Source organism: Sciurus carolinensis, chromosome 3 (assembly GCF_902686445.1).
Source record: "Sciurus carolinensis chromosome 3, mSciCar1.2, whole genome shotgun sequence".
Classification (NCBI taxonomy): domain Eukaryota; kingdom Metazoa; phylum Chordata; class Mammalia; order Rodentia; family Sciuridae; genus Sciurus; species Sciurus carolinensis.
In genome coordinates, this window is record NC_062215.1 from 5,584,784 (window position 1) to 5,601,728 (window position 16,945).

Genomic DNA, 16,945 nt, shown 5'->3' on the forward strand with positions numbered 1-16,945 from the left:
AGCCTAGGCAACTTAAAGAGATCTTGTGTCAAAATAAAAAAATATAAAAAGGGTTGCACTCCCGAGTTTAACCCTCAGTACTGCAAAAACCAATCTCGCAAACAAACCAGAAAGAGCTCACTCACCGCTCTGCCCTGAACAAACAATAATAATAATTGCAAAGAGCTAGCACTTTAGGGCTTATGATGCACCAGGCACTGTTCTAAGTTCTTTACTATGAATTCACTTAGTCCTTGAAAAATATAAAGATGCCCACTTATGGTGGAGACCACTGAGGCAGTCTGGCTTCAAAGTCCCAGCTGGAGAATTGGTGTGAGGTGCTGGCATCAGATACAAAGTTCTGGTTGCTCTGTGATCCTATTACAATGTGTCCCATGCTCGGAGTAGGCAGAGAGTTATGTCCCCCACCTTCAATCTTCTGCCCGCTTGGCGAGGTGAAGTGACCCCCTCTCCTTCCTGTTGACTCAGGCCAGGACTTGCATCCCTCAAGGACCAACCTGGGCAATATTTCCTTCTTTTCTTTTTTATAGTGCTGGAGCTGGAACTCAGGGCCTCATGCATGCAGGGTAGGCACACATGCTACCACTGAGCTACATCCCCAAGCCCTCACATTCACACTGGGAACTTCTCCTGGGGGATGTGTGCTGAGCTCTCTTGCAATTCCATTCCACACTCCCTGCCTCCTGGAGTCAAACCCTTCTTTCCTTGGGTGTTTTGCTTGGGTGTTTACTAGGAGCCAGGTGCTGTGTGATCTTACAGGCTCTCATCTAATCTTTATGACCCTGAGATAGGTCCTTCTATTATCTCCCATTTTAGATAGATAAACTAAGGTACAGGAGGTCATCTGCCTAGGGTCACAGGCCAAACCAGTGTTCAAGAGCTGCATCTGCCTGACTTCAAAGTGCAAGTGAACACTAAGCCTCCCACCTCTCTGGATGCCTGAGCCCTCTTCTAAGTCGAGAGCCCTGAATCCAGCTTCCTCTGGTACACCTCCATGACCTCTGGAGCCAGCGCCTCCCACCAGCTGGCCTTCCCCAGCAGGCGGCGGTCCTTGTCAACTCAACTTCTCAATGCCTCAAATGACCTCCACTGTCACCTGTCCTGTGGACTGCGGTAAGGACCCCTGACTCTTCTCCCTTTGTCAGCCAAGTTTCCTCCAATTCACTTGCTAGAGGACAGACTGTCTAACCCTTCTGTTTGCTCAACAAAAACTCCCAGTGTGAGGATGCCTCAGAACTGAAATAACCCTGCCCACATCAGCTAACACTTGAGTGCACTGGGTACTTAAGGCAAGGTTCAGATTTATGAGCACAGGGGTAAACCTGTTTTAAAGTCTTCCTAGTATATGCAGGTGTGTGTGTGTGTGTGTTTTCTTTTTTCAAGATGGTCTTATATTGCCCAGGCCGGCCTTGAACTCCTGAGCCGACAAAATTCTCCTGCTCCAGCCTTTTGTATTTTAACTTCATTTTATTTATTTATTTATATGTGGTGCTGAGAATCGAATCCAGGGCCTCACACATGCCAGGCAAGTGCTCTACCACTGAGCCCCAGCCGCTGCCCCAGCCTCTTCAGTAGCTGGAACTAGAGGTGCCACCACCAAACCAGGCTGGTTTTCAACCTCCTAGCCAAGCTAATCAGGCAGACGGGCTCACAGCTGGGAAGCTCCTCTAGCCCTGGAAGTGCTGGCTCTCCACTGTCTTATTCACGGTGTTTGTTATCACAGTTTTCTTCAATTCTCGGTCTCTAGGCAGTAAACTTCGTGTCTCTTGACATGTGTTAGTTAAGCTAACTGGATAAAACAAGCTGTACATCCCCTTAAATTCACAGCCAAGGTCATGCACCTCTCCACATGGGGGAGGGATGTCCAGTTCTCCAGGTGGGACAGACCTGAGATGGTTCACACTCGCCATTTGTTTCCAAAGAGTGAGTGCTCAGTCACATTCAGATACGAACAAGCATGGCGGGCTCTGATTCAAATGCTTTAAAAGGCCAGGTGAGGCTGAGACTTCCCATTTACATGGACAACTGAAGTCAAGTCCTTGGACCAGTCCAGTTAAGAGGTAATAAGGTGTTTATTAAAAACTCTGTTTCACCCAAAGGCAGTTAAAATTTATAATTTAAAACCCAACCCACTACAAAAATGGCGGGGGGGGGGGGGGGATAAAAACTGTGCAACATTGATAAAGGGACTGAGACAGACAAGGCCGGGAGGGGCTGCCCCAGGAGCGGTGTCTCTCCTCCTGCAAGGCCAGGAGCAGCAGCAGGGTGGAGACCTAGGGCACTCATGGCCTGGCCCAGGGCACCAGCCTCTCCAGCAGGGGCCGTCCCGCCCACTGAGGGCCCTCAGTAGTGTGTGTTCATCTAGCAGCTTGGTTACCCGTGCTGGTCACTCTGCTGTGGAAGGATGTGGGGGACAGCAGGTCATGATCACCCTGGGCATGTCAGGGTAACTCAGTCTCCCACCCTGAGCCCAAACAGTGGCTTTCCAGGACATCCAGGGCACGTGTCAGGGCGGGGATGGCCCCAGGGCTCTTCCTCTGATCCCTCCCCAGGAAGCACACCCTCCCTGGCAGTGCCCGGAGGCCCTACCTCCCCCACTGCTGAGGCTGTATCCCACAGCCGTCCGGTGAGAACGCCAATTGCCATAGCTCCTGCGGCAGCAAACGCAGGGAGTCACCATCCACAGACCCCTCAGCCACAGTGCTCTCCTGCCACCTCTCCCAGAGCAGTGGTGACTTACCCTCGGTCCCCCTCCAGTGTGCTCTGGATTTCCTTCAGGACTCCTGTAGGGCAGCAGAGGCCTGGTGAGGCCAACAGGGGCTGGGCCAGCGAGCAGCCTCTCTCCCCTTTGCCCATGTTGTCCACCTCAGGGAAACAGCCCTCAGCTCCACCTTGGCCCTCCAAGCCTCACCAGTATCCGGGAACATCCTTCCCCTCCCTCCTGCCAGCCTGCCAGCTCCCACCCTGACTCACGCTCATCATTGAGCAGCGCATGCTCCATCACTGGGCCGGGCTTCTTTTCTGGAAGGCAGAGGCAGGTCAGGCGGACTCCACCCTGGGTCCTTCTCTGCCCAGCTCTCTTAACAACAGTAGACTTTCTTCTCCCAGCCCCAAATCTCCTTGCTCACCTGGGGCCCCTCCCCTCCCTTCCACCCCCAGGTCTGCCAGGTGTAGCCCAGGTATGCCCCAGGAGGTGGCCCCAAGAGGCCTGTCTTACCCTCTCCATCACTTTGGCTTCCTGAGTTCCTATGGGGGGAGAGAGAGTGAGGGCTAGAGGCCTCGAGGCTCCCTACCCTGGCCCTGAAAGCCCGGTCCCATGAAGAGTGCTTGGCATCAACTGGCCTAGACCAGGTCAGGGAGGAGCAGAGCCCTGCCCTGAACTGGTGACCTGCAAGGGAGGGGGCATCTCGGGGCCTCAGAGAGGGAAGGCGAGGGGAGGGAGAAGCTCTGGAAAGGTCTCCTGCCCTTTTCCTCACCTGGTTCGGCCCAAGGCCTTCTCAAGGCCAGGGCCATTGCCATTGCTGGGGCAGCTGTGGTTCTTCATTTTGGCGGACTCCACCAGGCACCGGGGCTCGACCAGCCACTTGGTGGAAAGAGAAAAGCGCTCAAACTCTGAGGGTGAAATCAGGTAGAAACCTGGGGAGCAGAAAAGAAACCTGACGGGTAAGGCCAGGCCAGGCTCCTGAGCCCCGTGGTTGCTGGAAGAACTTCCACCCAGGGGAATGAGGGGACAGAGCCTCCCTCACTGCTCTTCACCGAGAGCAGAGCCAGCCTGGCTGCCATGCCTCTCTGGCCCCCAGCAGTGCCAGAAAGCCCCCTATCCACCCCTGCGCTGTCTTCAGGGGTCCCAGGATGCCTGCACACCTTGGCCATATTTGGTGAAGACACAGGAGGCAATGCCGCTGACGTCCTCCCGGCGGATGCAGCTGTATCGCACCTGTGGCTTGAGCAGGGGCAGCGAGACCACCTGGATGTCGCCCAGGTTGGTGAGGACCGCCAGATGGTGCTCCCCATAATCTTCGGCCCGACAGCTGCTGAAGTGGGCTACGCCAACCCGTCGGACCCTAGAGCCCTCCAGGGCCGTCAGCTTCAGCTTCAGCTTGGCACTCACCTTGGGCAGCGTGAACACCTGGGGCACAGAGCAGTGGTCATGCCATGGCTACGCCACAGTTCTCTTGCCCCCTGCCCTCAGCAGATGTCCCCCCCCACCCCGTTTTAATGCCCGTCCCCACCCAACTTTTAAGGAGAGATATTGCACGAGACTGGAGGACACATGGCCACCAACTTCCACATCTTGCACAGACTCAGGTGCTGTCTCGATGTCCCTGCCTGCCTGGGGTCCAAAGACCCCACATGACCGTTGCCCTTCTTTCCTGTGCCTTTGTCACCCAAGACTAACTCCAAATAAAACTTTGCATCCCAGCCATCTTCATTTGTGCCCGGGTGCTGAGCCCCACGGATGTCCCGGGATTCCCAAGGGATCCTGCTGCCACATGTGGTACCTTGAATTGTTCCTCAGACACCACAAGCAGCTGGTGGCTTCCCTGCATGTCTGGGCTCTTTGACAGGTCATGGGCCACTTCCAGGGGCTCAGGAAGGGGTATGCTGTGCCCGTCGAGCACCAGGATACCCACCACGGGTGCTCGGTGCATCAGCTGGATCTCCTTGGCTACAGGAAGGAGGAGGCGGGCCCTGTGGTGGGTGGCCAGGCTGGAGATACCACCGTGCCCAGCCCAGGCAGATCAAGCACCCGTACCTCCCCCACCAGCACTCACCCTGCTCCGCCCGCACTAGCTCATCCGTTCTCCGCTCAGCAGGGGGCACACGCAGGGCGAAGGCATAGACAGTACCCCCATTGGTGCCAGCCCACAGCGAGGGGCAGTGGCGGGAGCCTACCACAAGGAAAAGGTTTGAGTATCCAACCTCTGGCTCTGGGAGTCAGGCAGGGAAAGGCAACCTGCTTCTGTCCTAGCCTTGTCCTTGAACACCAGGTGACTCTAAAGTCAAGTCAGCAAAACTTAAAGAGGTTTCCTCCTCTTCAAAATGGACATGCTGTAGGCCCTGCCTACCTCCCAGGAAAAGATGGGAAGATCTCTCTGACAACTACAGGGGGTCTGCACATGGATGGTCCCAAACCCAGGACGGCTCACTCCTGGCTGTGATGTGACCAAGGATGCTCCCACCCAGCAGAGAAGGCCAGGGAGTGGACATTTCCACCTGCCTATCAGGTACTGACAGGCACCACATCATCTTAAACCCTCAAGGATGCTCCAGAAGGAAGACATCATTCTCCATTCCAAGAGGGGGAAGCTGAGACCCAGAAAGGTAAAATGATGTGTCCAAGGTTCTATTTCGAGAGAGTGGTGGAGCATGGATATGAAGCCAGGGCTACCCAACTTGGAGCCCAGGCAGGGGAGGGAAAGAGGCAAATGGGGACCCTGATCTTCCCCGCTCACAATGAGAACCCCTCAGAAGTCCCAGTCAGGCAGCGACTCCTACATGCTCTCACACTGGGGGTGTCCCTCATGCCCCCAACTTCAGGCAGGCCACTCACTGTCCCTTAGGTAGGTGTCAGCAAAGTAGAGGGTCCGGACAAAGCCTGTGAAGGAGTCTTCAGCCGAGCGGGCCTCTATCTTGCGCTGCACAGGTGCCAACTCCATGTTCTGCAGTCCTGTTCGCTCAGGCTTGGTGCTTGCTGCCTGCATCTGCAGTGAGGAGGGCCAGTCTGAGAGTGAGGTCTGTTTCCCCACCACAAGGGCTCTGCTCCATGCCGATCTGGCCACAGTCATGTCCAAGAGGACCTTGTCCAAGTGGGAGGTACCACTGTGGGACGTTGCCTGGCCTCCCAGCACATTGTATAATAAGAAAACGACTAATTACCTCTAAGGTAAGTATTACAGCCTTCTGTGCTTAGGGAAGCTGAGGCACAAAAGCAGCATGACATACTGGTGGTCACAGTTGGTGGGATGTGAACCTGTATGGCTTGGATTCAGAGCCTGTGCTTGTAGCCCAGCAAGCCCAGGGAGGGAGAGGCATGTGGTCCAGTTGATGGCTGCCCTGCGCTTGGCCTGGGCTCAAGGGCAGCCTTGGGCCTCACCTCTCCTGGGGGGCCAGCTGGCCGCCGCTTCCGGCTAGACGCTCTGCTGCGGCGCATCCGGCGGAATGACTGACGCAGGGACTTCTTGAGGGACTTTACACGGGACAGTGGGCCCTCCAGGGCTAGTTGGTCGCTGGGGTGGAGGGTACATCTGAGGGGACATCAGTGAGGTCAGAGTGCAAAGACTTCACAAGGCCCGAGTCCCAGACCCTAGCCCCAGCCATCCTGCTCACTTGACAAAGACCTGCCGCCGCTGCTGGTGGTCAAAGAGGCCAAAGCCGTGGCTGGTGCCAAAGGCCACAAGCCGCCACTCAGAGTGCAGGGCCAAGGAGGTGACCACAGCCGGGGGCTGGCACTGCACCAATACGAAGGGCTGAAAGCCGGGATCAAAGTACACGGGCCCCGGGCGGGCGGCCAGGCGCTCGTGCCCCTTCCAGCGGTAGCCCTCCTGGTCCTGCAGCAGGTCGGCCTCCACCTGCTCAACGGCGTGCTCAGCCGCCTCGTCGTTCAGCTCCAGCACTAGCACCTGGGTGTGAAGTAGAAGCACTCAGCAAGGCCCACTGGACAGCAAAGGATCAGGACCAAGCCAAGGCCCAGGTCTCTGCCCAGCTTCAATCCTTTGTTCCGACATTTGGAGCAGAAACAACCATCCCAAGGGCCTTCCTCTACTGGACGGAGGAACCTGCATCCCACGGGAGAAGCACAGAAGGAACGTGCACTCCTGGTGCACCTCCAGGTGGGTGCTCAGAGACTGGCTCCTGTCCCTGCTGCCCAAAGTTACCCCACCGCTCCTCCGCGATCCCCCTGCCCAGCCTGCTACCTGCCCTGCCGTGCCTGCCACAGCCAGGTAGCCACTGTATTTGCAGAGAAAAATCTTCTGGATGCCCAGCCGGGGATCATCACTGTAGGGGTCAAAGGAGCCCACCTGACAAGGGGGAGGAGACCTGTGAGCAGCCAGGGCCAGCCCATCCTGCCCACCCCACCCCCAGCTCCCAGGCTCCTGGCCTCACCTTACGGAGTGGAGGCCACTCATCTTCGCCCTGGGCGTTGAGGTTCTCACTGGGGTCCGTGTCGGTGAGGAAAACCCGTGCTGTGCTGAGTTTGTACAGCAATCGCAAGCAGACGCCCGAGGCATCCCAGAACCGCACCGTGCCATCCTCGTGCCTGTGAGTAGAGCCCCGCGTCCCCCATGAGTGATGCTGGCTGAGGGGCCCACAGCCTGGCATGCACTCCTCAGGATGGTGCTCCCACCCACCTTGCCCCTTCCCCAGGGAGGAGGAAAAACAGAATCAGAGTCACCTACCCCGTGAGCAGCAGGTCCCTCTGGGGTGGTGGTGGGGCCAGGCTGGTGCCACCATCGATGGGCCACTCCTGGAGAAAGAGACCACGATGTCCAGGACAGCCTGGCCCCAAGATGGGAAGGCTGGGGCTGGGGCTGGGGCTGGACCTACCATGGTGGAGAAGTGTGCGTTCTGCCGGCCGCCGGCAGCAATGATGCGCTCCCACAGCTTCAGAGGGATGTTGGAAACGTGGTGGGAGCAGGTAATGGCGGAGCAGTGCAGAGACGCCAGGTAGGGTGGCTGGACGGGCGGCCAGCCTGCTGTCTGCAGGTCAATCACCACCAACTCTTCCTCAGCCAGCACCACAAGGGCGTAGGGGTTGTCAAAGGCTGGGGTGGAGGCCAAGGGTCAGGGCCCAGGAGCAACAGTTTGCCTGAGCCCAGCCCTGCAGAGATAGCTACAGGGTTGGAGCCCAGAATCTGTAGGTACAGAAAGTCCCTGTTCTTGGCTACAAGAGCAAAATCTTTCACCTCCAGGGAAGAAGCAGGTGTGGGAAAGCAGCCCTGCTGAGAGTTAACTGGCCCACAAAGGGACACACAGGTAGGGACACAACTGGCTGGAACGTGGGCTCCAGTCAAGGCTGAAACGGTAGAGTCCCAGCCAGGAACTGAGCCAACTAGCCCACCCAGCCCTCTTCCCTGGTTTCTGCTCTCCTTGTTCAGACAACCAGCCCTGGCTGGGATGTGCCCACTGATCCTGTCCCTGAAGGCAGCAGTGAGCAGGGCTTTTAGCACCCCAGCTGCCAGTGGTGTGTGTTCTTACTGCACACAGAACCCTCAGTCAGGCCTGACCCCAGCTGCCACTCAATAAACATGTCCTGTAAGCTGGTTTCTGTACCCTTCCTTCCCAGGCCAGGTTGATCTTGCCAGGTTCCCATCTCATCCACCTAGAGAAACTGCCACCAGCCCAGAGCAGAGGCCCAGCTGACTGCTTCTGTACATTCTTGAAGCCTCAGCTGGCTGCACATCTGTCACAGATGGACATTTCCTGTTCCCAGAACCCAGGGAAACCCCCATGTTAGCAGCCCTGTCTGGCAGAGCCCATCCTCTCTGCCCCTACTTCCTCCCCTCTAATTCTCTCCAATCGGGCTGTTGTTCCCAGCAGAGAGCTCTCCTCTAGGTCTCCACTTGACCAGTGTGCATCTTCCACCAGCTGGGCCTCACATGGTGCCTGGTTTCTTTTGCTGCACAACTGCCCACCCTGGTCTCCCAGGTCTCCTGCCTCCCTGACCAGCGCCCGGCTTCCTTTGCCAGTCCATCAACCTCCATGCTCCTGGTGTCTTCAGGGTGTGCCTGGCGGGTTTCCTCATGGCCGTTCTCATCTGTTGTCCATGGTATTCCTGGACAGTCTCACCTGTCCCAGCCCTTTTCAGAGCTCTATGTGGATGATTCCAGAGCTTTCTTCTCTCCCAGTTGTCTAGTCAACACCCCCTCAAACTCAATTCACCCAAGAAAGCCTGTTGCTCCCGCACCTTCCAACACCCTCCTCCCATCCTGATCCCATTCTTTCCTCCATGCACCTCCACCTAGACAAGTCGTTGACGGATCACAGCCCAGGAGCCAATCTGGTGCACGGCCTGTTTCTGTAAAGCTGTGCGATGATGAAGATGGCCCACCATGCGTACTGCCCACGGCTGCACTTGCTCTACAATGGTGGGCGGGGGGAGATCGTTTGTTACCCAGCCCATCACAGGTCTGGGTCAAGGTCAAGGCTAAATGTTAGAACACTCCAAACCCAGCCACATCCTGTGCCCCCATCCAACTTGAGCCTCAGCACCTCCTGCGTGGTTCCCACCTCCGCCCCCCAGGAAGTTCCCTACACAGATCATGGCACCTCTGACAGGGCTCTCACCTCACTCAGAATATACCCAAAGGCCTGCGGGGCCTCTGCCATTCTACAGTCTGGCATGTCTGGAAGCATCCCAGTCACGCTCCCCACCCTCCCTCGTCCACATCTCACTTGGACAAGCAGAGGGCTCTCCTGACTCCAAGTCCCTCATCCCAGGTCCCCAAGGGACCCACCCTGCCCTCTCAGTTCATTCCAGTATCTACTCAAACACGTCCCCTTATCAGGCAGGCCTTGCTGGTCTAAATCAGTACTGTCCCCTACCCCTGCCTTCTCACCTGGCCTTGCTTTTTTCTTGCCTCTGACATTATCTGTCATTTTTTTCTCTGTTTTCCCATATTTGAATAAGCCCTGCCAGAACAGGGACTTTGCTCCTGGGATCGGGCCTGGCAGGAGGTGGCTGCTTTCTAAATAAGAAATCCTGCCTGGCAAAGGCCCACGGTGGAGAAACTCAGGGTGCCCACACCCTGCCTGAGGGGAACAATCCTAATCATGCACCCATAACCCAGGCTGCTGGAATCGTGAAGGATCTGGGAACACAGATGGACAATCACAGGATCATGGCCAGTCCTAGAAAGCCCTGGGTTTTGTTTGTTTTGCAATGCTGGGGATTGAACCTGAGGTGCTCTAACACTAGTCACACCACCCTTCCCTACTTTTTTCTGATTTTGAGGCAGAAGCATCTCACTAAGTTGCCCAGGCTGGCCTCAACCTTATGATCCCTCCTGCCTCAGCCACTAGAGTAGCTGGGATTACTGTGTACACTACTATGCCCAGCACACCACTGGTTTTAAATATATGGGGTAGTGAATTTCTCTTGGGAGGATCCTTTGCTGGGGATCAGATGATCCAGTTAGCCAAGAGAAGTAGGGGGAGGTCACAGCCTGGGAGATTCCAGGCTCTGTCCTTATAAAGCACTGACTGGTTTGAGGAAGGCAGCTCTGGAGCCCTGCTCTCAGTCAGGCCTTGGGCTGCGTGGGTCACTCATTAGAAGAGTAGGCCCACCCTCCTGGAGAGTTCCTGGAGGCCTCCTCCCCAGGCGTTGACATCAGCCCTTGCTGGTCTTGCCTGTCACCCATTTATGAGGCTGACTCAGAGCTGGCCCCACACGGCCACCTCCTGCCCCACCCAGAAGGCAGGCTTCACTGTGTCTAAGCCAGGACTTTCTTCCTAAGCTTGGTGAATGGTAAATTTAACAAGGTGGATCTGTCCCCATTGGGCTAAGTCCCTCAGAGCCTGGGAAGGGCAGAGAAAGTTCAGGGCAGGCAGGAGGTGTGACCAGTAAGGATGAACCCAGCTGGGAGATCACAGGGAGGGAGAGAATGGAGTGACCTGCCACTGGCTTTGGTGGCACTGATAATGATCCAGCAGGGAGGGTGTTTTGGGCACACCTACACAGGACCCTCTTTATTTACGTGCCTACCCAGCACCTCCCTATGAGCTCTCCCGAAGCTTGCCTACCTGCTGCAGGGTCAGCCTCCGCCAGGACGGTGAAGTCAATGACACGGGAAGTGAAGTCGAAGGCTGTCTGCTGGCCGTTGTGCACCACAGAGATGCAGTGGCGGTCCCCATAGCTGGCACGTGGCATGCCACCCTGGAAGACGGTGAAGGGCAACCTGCAGGTATGGGAGGGTGGGCTGGGTTCCACACAAGCTGGGCAGCCTGAAGCTAGGCCTGCAGCATGGCTTTCTAGAGCACACAGGGAAGTGGCCAGCCTTCACAGCAGAGCCTGCGGTGGGGTCCCCATGCTGGGAGGAGGCTGGTCTCAGGGTGATTTGAGGGGGCGAGGCTAGACCCCATCTCATTCTGACTGTGGCAGCCCAGGAGAACCTGGGGATAGGCGAGGCCCTCCAGTTGAGTCTGGGGTCTCTGCACCTCTACCTCAGGCCTTCCTGAATGATTCTGTCTGAAGAAGCAGGCCTGCGGCTAGAAGGGCCTGAGACCACCTCTCTGGGAAGGTGGAAGGAATGTGCCCGGATGGATTTTGCAGTCCCTGAGAGGCACGGGTGGAGAGCCTGCCCTCCCTCACTTCCCTGGCACCCAAGACCCCCCTGCAGTTGCTCCCTAGGACCAGCTCCCCAAGTAGGGTAGGATCCCAAAGCCTCTCTAGCCCTGAAGGGAATCTCTGGGAGGTCGAGAGGACAGAGCACCATACCTACCCCTGCCTGGTGGTCAGCCAGAAGATTTTGGTAATAGCTTTGCAAGGAAAGGGACCTAAAAGAAAAGGGGTCAGCTCAAACAGATCCCCCCACTCTCAAGCATATGCCAGCCCCACCCTCATGTGCAAGGACACCTCACACCCACACCCACGTGTAGACCTATACTGGGGAGTCTCACACTGAGCAGTTCTTAGAGACAGCCACAATGGGCATCCAAAATTCTGTGTGGCTTTGGATTGAGTCCCGAGTCTCTCTGGGTTCAGGTTTTGCTTCTGTGAGCAAGAGTACCCCATTTGTGAATTCAGGAAAAGCTGAGGGGACTCCTCGGAACACAGAGCACTGACCGTAAGGCATGGAGGTGCGCAGGGGCTCAGGTTGCTGGGTCTCGCTGGACACAGGCCACTGGCAATGGCTGCCATCGGAGTGGCAGGTGACAATGAGGCGGCCATCCCGCTGCCAACTGACATTCTCCAGTTGCTTCAGAGGAGGAGAGACAGGAGTGGGTGGGACTGGGGCAGTGTTAGCAATGCCTGAGCCCCCACCTTGGCCTGGCAGCTCTATTGCCACATGGGGGCTGGGGAGAGCCACAAGGTATCCACCAGTGTCCCAGGCACCACCTACCTGGCTGCTGAGGAAATGGCAGAGTACACGGCTGCCCTGCAGGTCCCAGATGACGACAAGACCCCGGCTGTAGCCAATCAGGACCTGGTTGGGGTCTTGAGGGTGCTCCTGCAGAGCCTCCACCATCTCAAATACTCGCCGGTGGCGGGCCTCTTCTGGCAGCCTGGGAGAGAGCAGTACTGTCAGCCCATGCTGCCACCCTCCAAGAGGGTGTGGCTAATCGCAGGGCACAGCAACACATGGCACTCCGTGTGCCAGCATACAAAGGTAGCCAGGACACATCGATATTAAAAAATGAATAAATAAAATCCCAAGGACACTACCACAGGTGGCATAACCATAAAGACAGGAAGGGAAGGGATTTCTGAAAAAGCCGACCTGGAGGAGGGATGGAGCCAGAGGAAGCTGTGACAAGGAAGGGCACGCGGGGGACTCTCAGGGGCTGGCGAAGTGCTGTTTCTATGCTCAGGGGGTGGTTATAAGGAAGCTTGCTCTTAAAAATCCTGTGACCATGCAGTCATATTTAGTGCATTTCTACAAGTAGGTGGTATTTCATAGTAAAGAAGTTTTAAAGATCTACGAAATTCTATATCACTTGGCCCCGGCCTTGAACTGACTTCTCTTCCTTTTCTGGGCCTGGAGTGCTCAGGTACTGCAGTCAACAGAAACCATGAGGCAGCAGACATGAGACCAAGATCCAGCACCAAGAAAGTCGAGCGGGAAAAGGGAAAGAGCCTGGCCCCTGAAGGCACCCCTAAGCTGCAAACCAAACTAAAGGAAACCTCCGAGCATCCTCCTGCATCACACACTGCAGGCAATGGCCTCTACGGAATCAGAATTAGCACTGGGAGTGGGATTCAAAGGCTAATTCTAACTTCATCTGTAAAGTTTTAATTAAAAAAAAATATACATATATTTTTTAGGTCAATGGACCTTTACTTACTTATCTATTTATCTACTTATTTATTTATATGCAGTGCTGGGGATCAAACCCAGGGCCTCACACACGCCAGGCAAGCACTCTACCACTGAGCCATAACCCCAGACTCAAAGTTTTAATTTTTGAAGAGGATCCCAACATGCAGTATTATTGTGTGTGTGTGTGTGTGTGTGTGTGTGTGTGCATGTGTGTACATGTGCACTAGGGACTGAAGGCACGGCCTCTGTGTGTGAGGCACAGGCTCTACCAATGAGCTACACTTGGTTCTGATGTATTACTTATTAAAAAAAAAAAAAAAAAAAAAACTCTTAAAGTTAAGCAATGCAGGAATCACACCATCTTGGAAAACACACAGAAGCATCTGGAAGAACACCAGGAGGAAGCTGTATGGCTGGATGGGGGCTGCTGCGCATCCCGGTGCCTGTGCTCCACACCCTGCCCCCGTCGGCAGGTGACCGCATGCCACCCAAGGCACACTTCTAGTTAAAACTGGAATAACCCCATACACAAGATTTTGAATCCTATTTTTTCCCCACCTAACGAGACAGACATTCTTTCACGTGACTGAACATTTTTCAAGACCTTCTTAATGAACACAACTGATGTCTATACAGAGCTGAAACCACTGCAATCAGATGGCTCTGACCTTCCACCGCTGAGAAAAGCTCCAGGATGGTCACTGCCGCGCCTGCGTCTCTCTCTCTCTCTCTCTCTCTCTCTCTCTCTCTCTCTCTCTCTCTCTCTAATATTTTTCGTAGTGGATGGATACAATACCTTTATTTTATTTATTTGTTTATTTCTATGTGGTGCTGAGGATCGAACCCAGGGCCTCACACGTGCCAGGCAAGTGCTCCAGCCCTGAGCCCCAGCCCCAGCACCACCTGCGTCTTTCATACTATTTCCCCTTCAGGACAGACACATGCTCAGAGTCACAGTCACGAGTTAGGGGCTGACCACTTTCAAAGCCTAGGTAAGCGCGCTCAAAGTGAGGGCTGAAACAGGACTTAGACAGGAGGAGGCCACTCTGCACTCAGGCCCCTCCTTGCCTTGTTAACCTCAGGGTGGGGCTGGGCTCTGTGGGATCACAAGCTGAGGAGCCAAGCTGCCCACAGATCATGCCCACGCTGGGCCCCAGTCGTGCCCTCCTAGTGTCCTGCAAACGGCATGCTGTCCCAGCCCTATCCTGCTAAGCGGGAAAGGCATTGGGGTTTGTACACAGAGGGACCTAGCCCCACGCAGGAATCCTCCCAACCCTGTCCTAGAGAGATGGGCCCTGCTTCATCGTCACTTGGGGATGTGGAGAGTCCAGGCTGCTAGCTGTGTGCTTTAACCCTGGCCCACAGTCCTCTAGGACCAGGGTCCCTGCCCCTTGGGACTACAGAACATGCATTATTACCAGCCTGGCCCCCAGCAAGCTCCAGCAGATCCTCGGTCTGCCTTTTTGAGACTGGCTTCCTCTACTGCAATGCAGCAGCGGAGCCCTAGCCATCTCAACAAACCTACAGGCTTTTTGGCCATGAAGCCTGCCCAGTGGAAGCTCAGCACAGTGCCCAAAACATAGGACACCAGCAGGAGCTGGCCCAGCTGAGCAGGGTTTGGGTCCCAGCTATCCCACTGCAGAGGCCCCAGATTTTGAGACACATGATCTCAGTGCAAAGGACACTGGACTGAGTTGGTGACTTTATGCCAGCAATGTGAGCCTCACTTTTCTCATCTTTAAATGAGGTGAAAAGTGACCCCCAAGAACCCCCCCGTTAGAGCTACGAAGCTAACATAGGGGGTGACAGGTTCTCAACTTGAGGGACAGGTAGAGAGTTGAGGGTTTCCTTTCCTGTCCCCAAAAAGACTTCCCAGGAGAGAATAAACTCCTGAGACATAACTGGGGACCAAAGGGATGAGGACATGTCCAGTGCAAGGTGTCCAGTGGCTTACCGCTGCAGCACCGCGTCTGAGCTGATGGTCTGGTCCTCCAGGGTGCGGAAGCCCGGCAGTTGCACCACGAACACATTGCCACTCTCAGTGCCCAGGTACAGCAGCTCTCGGGAGGAATGAGGCAGGGCCACGGTGATCTGTGTGGCGCTGGGAGCAGCCCTGTGGACAGCTGTCCGTGAGCTGGCTGCTGCCAGGGCAGAAGGGACCCCAGGGACAGGATCCCAAGCTGTTGGCTGTCCTTAACAGCCCAGGGAAGGCAGGCCCTTAGTGGTTTCTAATGGGGTTCAGAGCATCTCAGGCCAGGACAAACAAATATATTGGTTACTTTCTGCCACGGTGGGAAACAGGTGGCAGAAAGCTTGGGCTGGGACCCTCCTGCATGACGAGGGTGGAGGGAGGTTGCAAACTTGCCCACGGCACGTGAGCATGGGTATGCAGCAGCTGGCACTAGCATGCAGGTAACAGAGTGCTCAAAGGACAAGCCCCACCTCAACCCCAGCTGGGTGTGAGGATCAGGTTGGGCAGGGAGAGGAAGGGGCTGTCCTCCTTACCCTGGGGGGCCACGCAAGGTGAAACTCTCATCTTCCTGAAGCTCTGAGACTCCACCTTTGACCTTAAGGCTCCATAGGTGCAGGCTGTTGTCATCTAGCAGGGTGACCAGTTGGCACTGGGAAGGGAATGCAGGTGGGGGACAGGAGTGTGCTGTCTTGTTACCCAAGTATCCCCAGCACCCAGCACCCTCCCCCCTTTAAAAAAACATTTGTAGATGTTGATAGACTTTTATTTTATTCATTTAGTTCTATGAGGAGGTGAGAATTGAACCCAGTGCCTCACACATGCTAGGCAAGCGCTCTACTACTGAGCCACAACTCCAGCCCCCCACCCCCTTTCTTTGAGACAGGGTCTCACTGAGGCTGGTTTTGAATTTGCAATCCTCCTGCTTCAGCCTCCTGAGTTGCTGGGATTACAGGTGTGTGATACCATTCCCAGCTGGGCCAGGTGTTTCAAAGAATCCCAGGACCAAAAACCTCTGGCCTGCGAGACTCCAGTTAAGAAGAGGGAGGTGGTCTCATGGTTTCCCAGCAGCACCAAACCCAGACCATGCCTCCCTCCACAACCACTCTTTCTGGAAGACAAAAAGGGCAGGGAGAAGGTCCTCAGCCCTCCCCCTTCTTAATTCAGGCTCTTACCTGGCCAGGCAGAAAGTGGATCTGCATCACAGCATTGTTTTCCCGGTGGAGCCCCATGAACTCCACCCCTGGGGCACCATAGCTGGGAGAAGGCTCAGGAAAACCTTTGAAAACCTTTGGACCAGCCCCTGCTAGCCTGGAGCAGCAGGCTGTCTGGCCCAGGAAGCAGGGAGTGCGAACAGAGAGAAAGGCGCCCCTCCCTCCAGACATCAGGACCCGAGTGCCGGTGCCTGGACCCGGGAGCAGGCGCAGTGGCCTTGGTCTAGGACTCTCAGCCAGTGACCTGACCTCTGAGGGAAAGTTTTCCCGGCCAGGCAAGTGGTGGAGCAACCTCGCAGAAAGGCGGAGCCCTGCCTCGGCAACTCTTAGGCTGCCCCCTCCCCACAGCTGAGCTGCAACAGGCCCCTGCGAGAAAACACAGGTGCCACTGTGGGCCCACCTCCAGCAGCTCGGCCTGCCTTGGCACCGGGACTGGTAACCAGGATATGGCTATGGTCTGGCAATGATTAACTGTGGGGAAGGCCGGAGCCGCAGGACCTGTGCCCCTGTGCTGTGTGACACCAGCCCGGTCCCCCTGGGCACCCTGCGCCCTCCAGCCCCCATGCTCTGACAGAGGAGCAGAGGAGTCAGGGCCTTGCTACTCGAGGCGCTAGCCGAGCGACTCAAGGCGGTCCCCATCTCCCCACTGCCCAAGGCCCCACCCTAGCTCACCCAGGAGGTGCACGTCAGATGGAGATGGGGACCCCGGACACGCGGCCAGGCCAGGCCCGCTGAGGAAAAGTCTAAGGGGCAATCTGTCCTCCTGGAACTTGTGGACTTGC

General features: G+C 56.0%; 1 protein-coding gene across 2 annotated transcripts in view; it reads right to left on the bottom strand.

The window, feature by feature from the left end:
• Positions 1-2,098: 2,098 nt before the first annotated feature.
• The window catches only part of Llgl2 (LLGL scribble cell polarity complex component 2), a 36,828-nt gene continuing 21,981 nt past the window's right edge, over positions 2,099-16,945 (bottom strand). Inside the window, exons 4-26 of one of the 2 annotated variants that reach the window (XM_047546573.1) lie at positions 16,125-16,206; positions 15,486-15,601; positions 14,935-15,093; positions 12,063-12,225; positions 11,786-11,918; positions 11,442-11,496; positions 10,744-10,898; positions 7,549-7,766; positions 7,401-7,468; positions 7,108-7,261; positions 6,918-7,022; positions 6,331-6,623; positions 6,098-6,248; positions 5,555-5,705; positions 4,776-4,892; positions 4,503-4,669; positions 3,865-4,129; positions 3,477-3,636; positions 3,218-3,246; positions 2,974-3,021; positions 2,741-2,783; positions 2,590-2,651; positions 2,099-2,394 (exon numbers count right to left, since the gene is read on the bottom strand). In XM_047546573.1, coding sequence (XP_047402529.1) covers positions 2,387-2,394; positions 2,590-2,651; positions 2,741-2,783; positions 2,974-3,021; positions 3,218-3,246; positions 3,477-3,636; positions 3,865-4,129; positions 4,503-4,669; positions 4,776-4,892; positions 5,555-5,705; positions 6,098-6,248; positions 6,331-6,623; positions 6,918-7,022; positions 7,108-7,261; positions 7,401-7,468; positions 7,549-7,766; positions 10,744-10,898; positions 11,442-11,496; positions 11,786-11,918; positions 12,063-12,225; positions 14,935-15,093; positions 15,486-15,601; positions 16,125-16,206 — 2,902 coding nt within the window. In that variant the 3' untranslated portion in view covers positions 2,099-2,386. Of the gene's footprint in view, positions 2,395-2,589; positions 2,652-2,740; positions 2,784-2,973; positions 3,022-3,217; positions 3,247-3,476; positions 3,637-3,864; positions 4,130-4,502; positions 4,693-4,775; positions 4,893-5,554; positions 5,706-6,097; positions 6,249-6,330; positions 6,624-6,917; positions 7,023-7,107; positions 7,262-7,400; positions 7,469-7,548; positions 7,767-10,743; positions 10,899-11,441; positions 11,497-11,785; positions 11,919-12,062; positions 12,226-14,934; positions 15,094-15,485; positions 15,602-16,124; positions 16,207-16,945 lie in introns of those variants that run through there. The other variant, XM_047546574.1, reaches the window with a different exon arrangement.